This window comes from Equus przewalskii, chromosome 24, assembly GCF_037783145.1.
Source record: "Equus przewalskii isolate Varuska chromosome 24, EquPr2, whole genome shotgun sequence".
Classification (NCBI taxonomy): Eukaryota; Metazoa; Chordata; class Mammalia; order Perissodactyla; family Equidae; genus Equus; species Equus przewalskii.
The window spans coordinates 29,559,694-29,573,196 of record NC_091854.1 but is presented as its reverse complement, the minus strand read 5'-3'; the positions used below and the strand labels follow the sequence as shown (position 1 = coordinate 29,573,196).

General features: G+C 41.2%; 1 protein-coding gene and 1 long non-coding RNA gene across 30 annotated transcripts in view; one reads left to right on the top strand and one right to left on the bottom strand.

The window, feature by feature from the left end:
- The window catches only part of SGIP1 (SH3GL interacting endocytic adaptor 1), a 198,500-nt gene that overhangs the window by 72,051 nt on the left and 112,946 nt on the right, over window positions 1–13,503 (top strand). For 3 of the 29 annotated variants that reach the window (XM_070592723.1, XM_070592717.1, XM_070592705.1), the window contains exon 1: window positions 2,500–2,773. The exons of 22 other annotated variants lie outside the window; for them this stretch is intronic. In XM_070592723.1, the coding sequence (XP_070448824.1) occupies window positions 2,677–2,773 (97 nt within the window). In that variant the 5' untranslated portion in view covers window positions 2,500–2,676. Of the gene's footprint in view, window positions 1–2,473; window positions 2,774–13,503 lie in introns of those variants that run through there. 4 more of the 29 variants (XM_070592704.1, XM_070592702.1, XM_070592716.1 and 1 more) reach the window with 2 other exon arrangements.
- On the bottom strand, window positions 630–2,427 carry LOC139079187 (uncharacterized). Its single transcript, XR_011532559.1, has 2 exons — window positions 2,266–2,427; window positions 630–1,033 (listed from the first exon to the last, which is right to left on the bottom strand). It is a non-coding gene; the product is annotated as an uncharacterized lncRNA (long non-coding RNA).

The following is a 13,503-nucleotide window of genomic DNA, read 5'->3' as shown; positions in this document are numbered from 1 at the left end:
AGAAGAAAAATAGGGAGGCTCCATGAGCGAGACAAGACAGAGGGCTCGGCTGATTGACTGTAATTTAGGGCATCCATCATCGTGGGTTTAGGAACAGACACTGAATTCTAAGCCTGACTCAGGCTCTGATTCCTTCTAAAATGATAAGTAACTCATTTAGTATCTGATGGAGATTCATCATAATGCTCGACAGAGCTGAGATGCCTCGGCCAAGATCATTTATTATATACCATTGTTACACATTAATGCAAAAAAATAATTGAGTTCCTACAGAGTAGGGGACTTAACTTGGGGTCCGTGATACCTTTAGGCAGTCTATAAATTCCCAGGAATGGTGCACACAGGTTGGTAGATTTATGTGCATGCCAGTAATTTATGGGGAGGGGAGCCATAGCTTTTATTAGATTCTCGATGGAGTCTGTGATCAAAAAGAAGAGCCACAGCTACATAGTAAAAGACTTTATTTGCTGTAGCGAAAGAGACCATTTTCATGAGCATGTGTTTGCTGGAATCCTCAAACACTGGCCCTCATGCAAACATCAGTGGAGCCCTGCGTCGCCTCTGAGAGCTGTGCTGTCTTGTAATGGGGTTACTACTCCCTTCGCCTCCCAACAGAATTCAAACAGACATTCCAAGTTCCATTTTAATTGTTAATGAAATGCACTTGAGTTTATAATACTCTTCTCCTGACCATGAATTTTCCCCATCCTTCTTTCATATTTCTAAAACAAAATTCTCCCTGGTTATCTCAAGAGACAGGTTCCTTGACGATAAGGGACAAGGGCTTGGAGTTTTATCACACTCAGTGGGCAGGTCGCTGGGCATCCTTGAATCCATGTTCCTTATAAATAAAACCCACTCCAGCTGGAGAGTGCCCTCAAGCATTTGAGAAACAGCAAGCTCACGGTCTCAGGCACGGAGTCCCACTGGGCGGAGCTCAGCGACAGGGGACGCACCATAGTGATGGGGTGGGTTTTGCTGGCGATGGATGGCTGAGGGTATTTGAAGCAACGAAGCCGGTCACTGTCTGTCGCTAAAACAAAAAACAGTAATTCAGAGATAGAGATGGTACATTCTTTCCCCCTTGCCTTCTGATTGTGTGGCTGAATCCATTCTATCAAGGGGGAGACTGAAAGGCCTAGAGTGAAGACCCCTGGACCCAACGTCAGGGGCCCCCTGTCACAAAGATGCCTGGTCAAGCTCTTGAGTTTCCGCTGAAGTGAAGCCTACTCAAAAGGTTAGGACTTGGTGGCAAAGGAGATATTTCGTTCCCATGTGCCAACCACTGACTTAGTTCTTGCTACTGCTTTTAGTCCTGAGTATAAACTTCTTTTCCTATAAAAATGTTAGCAAGAGAATGGAGCAGACCACACACAGCAGGTGTTCCCAGCAGCGCTGGCAGAGGAGACCGGGAAGCGTGAGGCGAATCGCCGGGGGCGATTTGGGGTGCCAGGTTGGGGTGCTGTGTGCACCCTGCTCTCTCCTCAGCCCCCAGCAAACATGTGCATATGGGTGAAGAGCACAGGCCTCGGGTTCCCATGAACCTGAATGTGACCCCCTCGCCCACTTCCTATCCATGCCATGTTGCCTCTCTGAGAGGTTTTCCTCATCTGCAAAGTGGGGAGAATTATACCCACTTGACAGTGTGGTGCTGTGAGTTTTAATGAGATAAGGCATGAAAAGTACGTGGCGGGCATTTAATAAATGATAGCTTAAGGTTAGCTAGTCTTATTCCACAGAATTTAATTTTCTGAGAAAAGAATAAATTTTTTACATATAATATACATAAAATGCAATATATGTTACATTTTAGAAATATCACCAAAAATTGTTTTAATATATATTATAGATATATATAATAATACTTGATATATATGTAATACACATTGTTATATTGCTTATATTTCTTAAGCAAAGATTATCAAACATAATTCAGCCTACTTTTTGACAGTGAAAACATTTTGATGGTATAACATTTTTGCAACTACTTAAAACAATTTTAAAAGTGCTTTTAATATTTATCCTTGTTTAGAACACCAGTCAGAGCCCCATGCTATAATTCAACGAAGCTGTCAGGCCCTGTCGCTACGCTTGGGCTGGTGGCCAAGACAAAAGCCCTCTCATTTTCTGCAAAGCACGATGTGTCATTTCCTCCCTGGCAGCTGCCACTGCTACCTGTGTTTAACTTTAACTCTTTGACCCATTCTGTTTGGCTGCTGCCCTTCTGGTCTGGAAAAGGAGATTAATGTGGTTATTATCTCTGACCTTAAAAGAAGAAGAACAGGCACCGAGGGAGAGTCTGAGGGTCTCGCCTGTGTTGGAGACACAGTGTTAGTGCATCCTATTCATGTGGACACACTTGTGTGACACCTTCTGTCGCCTTTCCTTCTACTTCTTCATTTACTTTGCTGTATTTTTAGGCTGTTGGCTGTGTTTGTGATGCATGCTCTTATATAAGCAAGGATGAGCAAGCAAGTGTGTCATAGAGGCTCTTTTCTCAGTGATGGAAGAAGTGTTTACTTGAAAGCTCCTGGTTTGGTTGTCGATACCCAGCAATGATGGAGAAGGTCATTCTTGACGTGGTTTGAACCTTTGCCTGGCTTGGAACCCTTTTCTCAATTCAGTGGATGTCGACTGACTATCTGCTGTGTGCAGGGCACTGAATCAGGGTCACTGATGGGGCACAAGATGAATAAGAAGTGGGTCCTGTCCTCAAGCACCTTAAATCTAAAAGAACAAAGGCAATGTAAACTGCAATATGAGGCAAAATTTGGTAAGTTCTCTAATGAAGTCTTAAGTCACATTTGGAAGAACCCAAAGGAAAACAATCAGTTCCGAAGGAAAACTTCCCGCAGGTGTGGGGGGGCATTTCTGAGCCAGCCGAGGATGGTGGGTTTCCGTGGGTAGAGTTTGAGGAGGAGGTGGTCCAGAGAGAGAGTCCTCCAAACAGAAGCTGATACATAGGCCACAACGTGTTTGGGGAATGAGGCGAAATTTTCATTTGGTTGCAGAGTGGAGTGCTTGAAGAGAAATAGTAATGGATAAAATGGGAGAAATATGGGAGACCAGGCCCTAAATGCCACACTGAGTCAGGAGTTCTGTCTTCTGGTGACTTCAGCGCAGACTGAACTCTGCTGAAATCGCCAAGGAGGGCTCTGCTTAAACCAAATGGCAGAGATGGACGAGGTGTGTGTGTGTGTGTTTACGTGGCTATACAAAAGAAGGAACTAGAGTAGTTCAGTTTTCGAAGGAGTTTCAGAGGAGAAATATCTGGGGCAGCCTGACTCGGGTGCTGGGAAACTTTTGAATTAAGCGTACGATTTCTCTTGTAAATGTGACTGTTCCAGGAAGAACAAACTCCGTTTGTGGACAGCACCACACAATTAGCTCAATTCAGATTCAGCATTTGGATCTTGGCATTTCCACAGACCCCATTCCTAATGATTCTTTTCTGTTTTGTTTGCTCATCGTTATTAAAGTCACCTTTTAAATCTCCTTCTGCCTTTGAGGTGATGGTCTCATCAATTCAAAAGTCTTCTCAGAGAACTTAACAGAAAATTTAATCAAAATGCTAAGCCAAATTTCAGCTAAAAATGTATTTGTGTCTGGAGCTGGCCTGGTGGCATGGTGGTTAACTTTGTGCACTCCACTTCAGCATCTCGGGGTTCGCAGGTTCAGATCCCATGTGCAAACCTATATATTGCTCATCAAGCCATGCTGTGGTGGAGTCCCACATACGAAAATTAGAGGAAAGTTGGCAGAGATGTTAGCTCGATGACAGTCTTCCTAAGGCATAGGAGGAAGATTGGCAACAGATGTTAGCTCAGGACCAATCTTCCTCACCAAAAAAAAAAAAATATATATATATATATATTAGTGTCACTGGAAATGTGACTCAGATTGTCAGGGTAATGCTATTCAGCCAAATGAGGGTTCACAACACTGTTCAAACATTTAGAAAGTAATGAGATATATTTAGCATAGAAGTAGAAACAAAACCATACTCAAATCTAAAATTACATGGTATTCTAGAGCACTAGAGAAGACTGATGTATAGCTTGTGTTCTCTCGCTCTCTGGATATATATACACATATATAATATATATCCGTATTTATGTTTTTACATTGTATACATATTTATCACACACACACATATGCCCACTCATTTTGATGAAGCGGCACAGTGAAGTGCGTTGGACTGAAGTGAGGGGTGACAGTTGCAGTGCAACTCCTCTCTAACCTCCCGTGTGACTCTGGGCCGGTGGCTTTAATCTCTCTGGACCTCAGTTTTGTTCATCTCTGACCAGAGCGGATATTGCTCCCCACCCTGATTTTCTGTGATTTAACTGCCTGTCAGTTGTGCTGTGTTATTTCCCCTTTTTAGTCCTTTAGCTGATTAAAACCTTCTACCAAGAACAAAAAGTTTTTGCTTAAATTGTGATTTTAGGGAGGGAGAAAAAGGAAACAAAACCTGCAAAGCCTTCTTCAACTGTTACCTTTAGGGGAAAAGGGTAATTCAGTAAACCACAGTGTAGATTTTTTTAATCCTACAATTTTAAGAATTTATCTTGGGGTCAGTTTTATATTCAGACTCAATTTCTGGAAAATATTGGTTGTGACACTCCATTGATGTTGCTAAGCACATTATGTGCATGATTTATTTAGGTTTCATTGCAATCCTACGAGATAAAATCCATTTTACGGATGAGAATACGGAGGCTGAGGGAAGTGCAAATGCAATGGGTTCCTATGCTATCAACCACTGAATGAGAAACGAGATCTTCTGATAGTGATCCCCAGTACGCTGGAGCTTGCATGACTCTAGGCATGAATAAAAGGCTAGGGGTATATCCCTGCCCAATACTGGGAGACTGGTGAAAGAACACTGACTAATGATGGAAAAAATTGCCATTCTGAGCTTGCGAGGTAACTACGAGGACCTAAAACCAGAGAATGATCAGTAGAGTAACAAATATGAATTTAAATGTTCTGTAAATAAAGAAAGGGAATAATAATATGACCATTCAGCCTAAGAAGATGCTGAAGGGATGGCTTGATAAACCTGCAAGCCTACCAAGGGTTAGTTTTCCAAGAGAGTTGACTTGATATTTGCCACCTGAGATGAGAATAGACTAAGGGCGAGCAGGTTTTCACTGCACCCTGGCAGGTTTATGTTATCCGATGGGAATAATTTCATGATAATGAACTTTATTGCCTATTGGGATTTATAGTCAAAGGATGGATGGGTGGGTGGATGGAAGGATGGATGAGTGGAGAACAAGTGAATACATAGATGGATGATCATTATTATCATAAATCTTGCAAACAGGATCAATCCACGTGCCTCCCAGAGGCCTTTAAGACCTCTCAAAAGAACTTAGAGCTAAATTCTGTGTTTAGTTCCCTCTCGAACCTTTTATTTTTTCTGTATGTTTATCTGATAACTGATCTTCTTTTTCAAAAATAACTCCATACTTATATACTTTTAGCTTTTAAACCGTTTCCGTTCCATTTTGAAAGTAGGCTTCATGGATTCTTAGTAAATAAAGCTGGCTGATAGCCTGTGCTGTGTTGAAGCGGCGGTGCCACGTAAATCTCCTTTCCCCTTGTTCACCTCTGTGCCTCCATGTAGTAGGTTAGAATTAAACCAAAAGAATTCTATGGGGGACGTGTTCCAGCTTTCTTTTTTAATTCACCTTTGAAGAATTTAAGCCGAAGCACTAAATGGTCTATGTAGTACCAATTTAGAGGCGTTACCTAAAGACCTGCTCCTGAAAGGCCTGCGAGAAGCATTCCTGTTATTGTCCAGTTTGCTTTCTTTTGGATTTATTTTCTTGCTGAAAATGGAGTGTTTTGAAAATGAGATTTGGTGAATTATGATTCAATTGAATTTTCCTGTTTATGCCTGGAAACCAGAGTCCATCTGAACAGGATCATTAACTTCAGTGTCGGGCTGGGAAGGGACTAGAGACGGAGGGGAGAGAAGAGATCCAGTGACTGTGGGAAGAGAGAATGAGGGAGAGGAGCAGCAACGAAGAGGGAAGCCATTTTACACACCAAGGTTCTCACGGAATGGGTCAGGTTAATTGCACTAGTGTTTGAAGTGCTATTCTTCCAGCAGAGGCTGTGCGTCTCCCCACCAGGGTGGAGCAGGAAACTGCAAATTCTATACACCGCTGCCCAGGCAGAAGTAATACCAGCCGACTTTCAAATCACCCTGGGAAGACCGGCTAATTAGAGTTTATAATAACCTTGCACGTGGTAAAGGATCCATCAATGCTATATTTTCCTGCTATGGGAGATATTTGTATTTCTTACTTCGAGTCTTTTTAATCCTCACTTATCTTTTATGATACATGTTAGTAAATTACATTTCTTGAAACCAAGCCTGGTTTTGTTATTATAGCTGTAACCAAGGAAAGCTTGAGATTTTGAAAATTTGATTATTTCCAAATTTTGATGTATTTTTATTTCTAAAGGAACAGAACTATGGGGATTCTGTAAGTGCGGAAATCAGGCATTCAGGGGCTCTTATGTAATCGGTTAAAATAGCTGCTTTCTAGCTACCAAAACTGCAAGAAAAATAACAGAAATTTACATAAAGTGATACACAATATATTTTAGGTGTTGTAGGGCTTTTAGACCCACTTACACTTTACAAAACCCTTTTATGATAGATGGCTGAGAAAAATAGACCCAAAGAGGTTAAGCACCTTGCCCCAGGAGGTAGGGAGGGTGAGATTTGAACCCAAGCCTTTCCGAGCTCCAAGCTCCTACTTTGTCTACACCTACAGGCCATGTGCTTCCTGTGGATTTTGCTACTGTATTTAAACCCTAATAGAAGTTTTTCACCTGCTTAAAATTCTTCCTAATTCCACTCAGCTCCTTCATTGCATTATTATTGGCATAGCAAAACCTAAATCCTTTTGTGGCAAACCTGTTCCATAACCATTTGCTCTTTAACATTTCTTCCACGTCACCAGAAGTTTAAATTTTCTTTTTTTAAAAAGTCATTACTATTTTTAGCCCTGGCACTTCTTGTTTTTTTTTTTAAAGATTGGTGCCTGAGCTAACGTCTGTTGCCAATCTTCTTCTTTTATTTGTTTTTTTTCCTCCTGCTTCTCCCCAAAGCCCCCAGTACATAGTTGTATATTCTGGTTGTGAGTGCCTCTGGTTGTGCTGTGTGGGATGTCACCTCAGCATGGCCTGATGAGGGGTGCCATGTCCGTGCCCACGATCTGAAAGGGTGAAACCCCTGGGCCACCAGAGTGGAGGGCGTGAACTTAACCACTCTGCCATGGGACCAGCCCGTGCCCTTGAAGTTCTTAACTGCCTTCTAGCAATCTCCGCTTTAGTGCACTAACAGGAGCTCCCATATATCAAATCTGAACTTCCAGGTGCCACCCACATCCAACCCTTTTGCAGTCCAGTCTTAATGGAGTGTATCATGAGATGCACATTTCGCCCGACAGGCTCAGCTCAGAGTGATGGGTACTGTCTTGTAAAGAGGCTTTGTGCTTACTAAGTGCAAAGACCCCCTGGACTTCCTTTCAGTCACATAAAAATGAAAGTAAAGCATTCAGAGCAAAGAGCACACACCCACCAAATCTGAACAATTTTGGTTAGAATCACAAATACGTAGAGTAGTCAATAAACATTTGTTGAGTGACTACTATGTGCCAGGTACTGCTAGACCCTGAACTTGACTTTTCATGTTTCCTGGTGCTCGCCTTTCTGAAGCATCTCCCGTATCTTAGGCAGCAGTCTAGGCACCAGCAATCATAAATATCACAAAAAGTCCTGAGAGGGACTAGCCTTCATCTTAACTGGTCTTACGTCTTTCTATGAGACCTTCTTATGACAAAGAATCTGAATTGGATTATAGTACCTATATTTAAAACTTAGAGGAAGAGCTGATACACTAAGCATCTTAATCTTTCCTGACAGAAATGCAGTGACCGTGGTAATGAAGAGATGTTGCCAGTCTAGAGTTGTTGTCAATAGGCGGCATTATGCCCAGGACAATTACATTTGCCTGTTTTTTATTACTGAGACCAAATTTCTGGCCTGGGTTCTTGCAGAAAATAAGTAATTCCATTACATGTGATTCACCTTTGAGTAACCCTCCAAGCTGGTGAAGACTCAAGCTGAAATTTCACATTTATTACAGAAATAATCCATTTAGCAAACGTTTGTTGGGCCTCCTTATGTTCACTGGGCAATATACAAAGATTTAAACATGCAAAATACAGTCTTCGTGTTTAAGAAATGTGCAGCCGAGGGGCTGGCCCCGTGGCGGAGTGGTTAAGTTCGCGCGCTCCGCTGCAGGCAGCCCAGTGTTTCGTTGGTTTGAATCCTGGGCGCGAACATGGCACTGCTCATCAGACCACGCTGAGGCAGCGTCCCACATGCCACAACTAGAAGGACCCACAATGAAGAATATACAACTATGTACGGGGGGCTTTGGGGAGAAAAAGGAAAAAATAAAATCTTTAAAAAAAAAAAAAAAGAAATGTGCAGCCGAATTTCCATAAAAAGCTCTTTCAATTAAAAAAAAGAAAAAGTTGTTGTTGTTTTTAATGAGAGGGCAAAAAGAATTGTGCTGGCTGACAGAGAGATCCCAGAGGCATGGAAAGCATGGACTCTGGAGCCGGGCAGAGGGGACTCTGAAAGGTGGCCTGACAGTTAGACCGGTGTGACCTGGTACCAGGCATTCCTCATGCCCTGGGGTATATAACCAATACAATAATAGCTCCCGCCTTATAAGGTTGTGCTGGGCTGAGATAAGGAAGTTCCTGACAAATTTCCTCAAACATTGTAAGTACTTAACAAATTGCATCTATTAGTTTTTATTTATGGTATGTGCTTTGGGCTAAATTGAACTTTTCAATGTGCCATTGAGCACATTCTTCACCTAAAAGTGTGGTGAGTCCACAGCACAGCCCTTGCCCTGCGTCCCTGTTCCCTGGCCTGATGTCCACATGTCCGCGTGGGTCCTGCCCGTGCGGTTTGGAGCTCCTTCTCCGTCCTCAATACGTGGATATACACAAATATCAAAAAACTGAACATCAATGGTGTGTAGATTGCACGCATCGGGAAAAGTCATTCGTTTTTTGTTTTATTATACGTCATGCTAAGCGAAAGAAGCCAGATTTAAAAAGCCACATACTATATGATTCCACTTATGTGAAATATCCAGACTAGGCAAATCCATTGATGCAGAAAGCAGATTAAAGGTGCCAGGGGCTGGGTGGAGTGGGGAACGGGGAGTGACTGTTAATAGGTACAGAGTTTCCTTTTGAGGTGATAAAAAGTTCTGGAACTAAACAGTGGTGATGGTTGCCCAACATTGAGCATATACTAAATATCACTGAATTGTGTACTTTAACCTGGTCAAAATGGTAAATTTTATGTCATGTGAATTTCACCACAATAAAAAAAAAAATGGAATAGTTCAAGCCAGATTATTGTGTGGCCAGGATAGGAAATGATGGGAAGAAGTGGGGAAGAAAAGGAAGAAACTATAGAGATCCCCATTTCTTTACTAAATATTTGACAACTTTCGGGGGAAAAAAGTCCCATAAAGTTTTAAGCCAATCTGCCTTGTTTCATTTTAAGGGGAATTTTATTCAGAAAATAACTGTAAACTAAATGACCGGGCATACTTTTCTAGGTTTGATTACATATGTGTAATAAGTGGAACCTAAAGGCTTTTGAGAAAATCTGCTGTCTATTTGTAGAAGCCTGAGTATGAGAAGAAGCCCTGTATATTCAGAAGCTCATGAGATAGTACTGGGCCTGACCTGTGGATTCAGGGTTCATCTACATACAGATGGTAAATGAAACCATGTGAGTGGATGGAATTGCCCCAGGGAGAGGGTGTGGAGGGACCTGGGACAAACTCCCAAAGCACTTCCACGTTTGGGAGTAGTGGAGGGAGAGGAGCCTCCGATTTCCTCCCTGGAGAGGATGGTAAGAAAACCTAAGCTAGGCTAACCCTCAGGTTCCTCATCATTTGAAGAGAAAACACCTGCTTTTCCAGAAGGTTTGTAAGAGAACTAAATAAGACAACATGTGTAAAGCAACTGGTACCTGGCCCATAGGTGGGGTCTCAGTAATGGTAGCTAACATTACAATGATGAAACTTCTTATGCTGTATTTTTTTTTGACACTATCACTGTTGTCAGTTGCTGCATCTGTTGCTTTATTTCTTTATCTTATAAGGCCATATCCAGGACTGCCTATTTTGAAATAAGCTTTCCTACCCTCTTAAAAATCAGTCTGTTTTTAATTCTGTTGTTGTGTTGTTCCCAGACTTGACTACCTTCTCTGATAATACCAAAGGAAGCTAAAAGAATCTAAACTGGGTAGAGAGAAGCTAGAGGCACAGGCCAGATTTCCTGCATGGCTGATCCAAGACCGTAGCTCTGAATGCGCACAGGAAGATGTTCTCAGTTCCCCAGCTTGGGAGAGAACCATTCTAGCCCCAAAACATCAGGACAATAAAATGCTTTCTCTTTAGATCTCTTTGTTTTGACATCAGCAAAAGAAAAGTTACTTCATTCCTCAAAAACCCTTGATTTTTTTCTCTCCTGTTTTTGGTAAAGAATAGTTGACAAAAATTTTTCATGACACAGCCTAAAAACAATTATGCTGTAGAAATTGATGAACATTTTCATGGAATTCTGGAGTTAGAAGTGGAAAATCATTGAATAAAGTGTTTTTTAACCTTATCAGATTAACAGATATAGTGTCTTAAACTTGTTATTCCCAATGGAACTTTGACTGTCATTGCTCTCGTTTGAAGAATTTCTTTGAATATTTTTTAATAAACTCAAAAGACATGATTACACCTCTCTGTTCACTTTTTGTTTTTTTTAAGATTTTATTTTTTCCTTTTTCTCCCCAAAGCCCCCCAGTACATAGTTGTGTATTCTTCGCTGTGGGTTCTTCTAGTTGTGGCATGTGGGACGCTGCCTCAGCGTGGTCTGATGAGCAGTGCCATGTCCGCGCCCAGGATTCGAACTAACGAAACACTGGGCCGCCTGCTGCGGAGCGCGCGAACTTAACCACTCGGCCACGGAGCCAGCCCCCTCTCTGTTCACTTTTAACACAGTTGGTCTGAGTATTTCTTCCTGGATCTTCTCGAAGAGCTATTAAAATATGAATAACTCTCACAGCTCATAACTTTGTTTGCTTCAGTCTTTCAGAGTCATCTTCATATTTTCCTAAATTTCTCAAATCTTTCTCCTTTGAGGGAGGGAAAAAAGTTTTCAAAGTTTTTTCGTATTCAACAAATTGATTAGTTTTGTTTTCCTGGAATGTCACATCTTTGGTGTATTTCTATATATATTCCATATATGGGAATGTATTCTTTGTATAGGAAATATGACTTTCAGTGAAACTAAAATTGCAGATTGGCATAGCATTGTGTGAATGTGTGCAAATTCTTTCATCCCTTATTGTTGGTTGATTTGTTATAAAATGAGAGGTTGAAACGCAAAGAGATGTAGCTTGTAGTAGCTACACAATTAGAAATGATGCTGAGAATGGACTCTGCTCCTGAATCCTGATCCAATGCGTTTTTTGCTGGAAGAGGATGACTCGTGATGCCCATGACCTAGTTCACATTGGCTATTGTCTAAATTTGGTGGTCAAAAACAGGACAGAGACTGTGGAAAACTACTAATGCCTGCTCTGTTACTAATTTAATACAAGGATTACTGGAATTTGTGTGTATTTTCTGATCTATTTGGTAGGGCATACTATCTCTTATCTCAAGGTCAAGACATAGAAAATAAAGTGATTTGAAAACCTAAGATAATAAGAGCATTCATTTTATGGTCCTATAAAAGCCAGTAGTGATTGGTGAATATAACATTCATTGTGACCCCAAAGCTGAATTAGAAGCATGGAGAAGCCAATTAAGAGGCTTGAAACCCAAGGAAAATTATAGGAAGAAAATGGTGATTATAACTATGATATTTTGTCCCTATAAGGGGATAAGGCAATTAGAAGGAAGAAGGAAGAATGTTTTTAACAATAAAAATTAAAAATGAATGAGGGGAAGGTGTTCCTAAATATTATGGATGGGTAGTTTTAAATGTCAGTAAGTTTTCCTATAAACTCTTCATCTGGAGAGTAATGGAGAATAGCTTAAAGTGGGAGGAGAATTTTTTTAAAATAAACATTGACATTTGAAAGACCTAACCATCTTAAATCGAGTGACTACTAAAATGCAAAATTAGACCCAACAGAGGCATTTTGGAGATTATATCTGAGTAGTATCCTGAGGCCAGATAATGAATGACTCAGAGAATCTGAGCGGTTTGCACTGACTCACATGTTTTGGAAGAGGTGTCATCAAGTCTCTGAGTCTGCCAGCATTTTTCCCGTGTTCCACCTGGTAATGCCAAACAAATCCTGAAAGTCAGTGGCTTTTCCAGCTCCAATTTGTAAGAAGATTTTCCAAACCACCAGGAACAAGTCTAAGGTTTTGAATATACAGGCATTTAGTACATTTGAATAATACTCACTAACATAAGAAATACAAGCCGAGTATTTAACTACAGAACATACAGGAGACGGGGATCTCAGACAGAGCCTTGACAGGATACGAATGGAACAACCAAGACTAGGCTTGGTGTGTCCAGGACAGAAGAAAGGAGCCTTCTTACCCTGATACCGCCTGAATGAAGCTTCCCAGAGATATTTTAAATCAACAAATATTATCTGGTACCTGTACTAGGTATAGGGGACATACAGAATGGAGCTTTGGCCTCTGTCCTAGAAAGGCTCACAGAAACTGACATAGGAACTAATGAGTGGAGTCGTCTGATATATTATCATACATATAAGAGCAACACTGGGGGGAGCATGGACTAGTCAGTTTCTTACCCCACTAGGATTGAGAGGACCTCACAAAGGAGGTGGTATTTGGCTGGGCCTTGAAGGATGAATTGAAGGTCTAAATATTAACAAAGTAAGGAAAACGTTTCAACTGGAGGTAAGGACCACTTAAGGAAGAAAAAGAGATACCGGAGTAAAGATGTCGGGATATGTTCAGAGAATGGTGAATAATCCCGTCTACCCACGGAATTGTGGAAGTAGAAAAGATGAGATGGGAGTATGAGATACAACGATGGGACAGGTCAGTGTAGCTCTCTTGGTATGGTTTACGTAATCTGTGTCTTGGAATTATCCCAGTCTCACGAATGTGTCTAACCTGGAAATTGTTGTTTTTCTAAATCTTTGGTCTGGTTTCTTGGCAGAGCAACAATTTGAGAGATGACTAACAATAGTCTAAGAAAAACTTGCAATCTTTTCTGTACCTTCCCCGGATCTCCTTTGCTTTCTTTTTTATTCTTATGTTGCTTATAGTGCTAGGAACTTACAGGGCCGAGTTCTTGATAAATATCTGTTGAAAAATACAATAATGATTCTTACGCACGTGCCTACACACACACACAAACAAATGAAGAAACTTTCATTGCTTTTTGAACG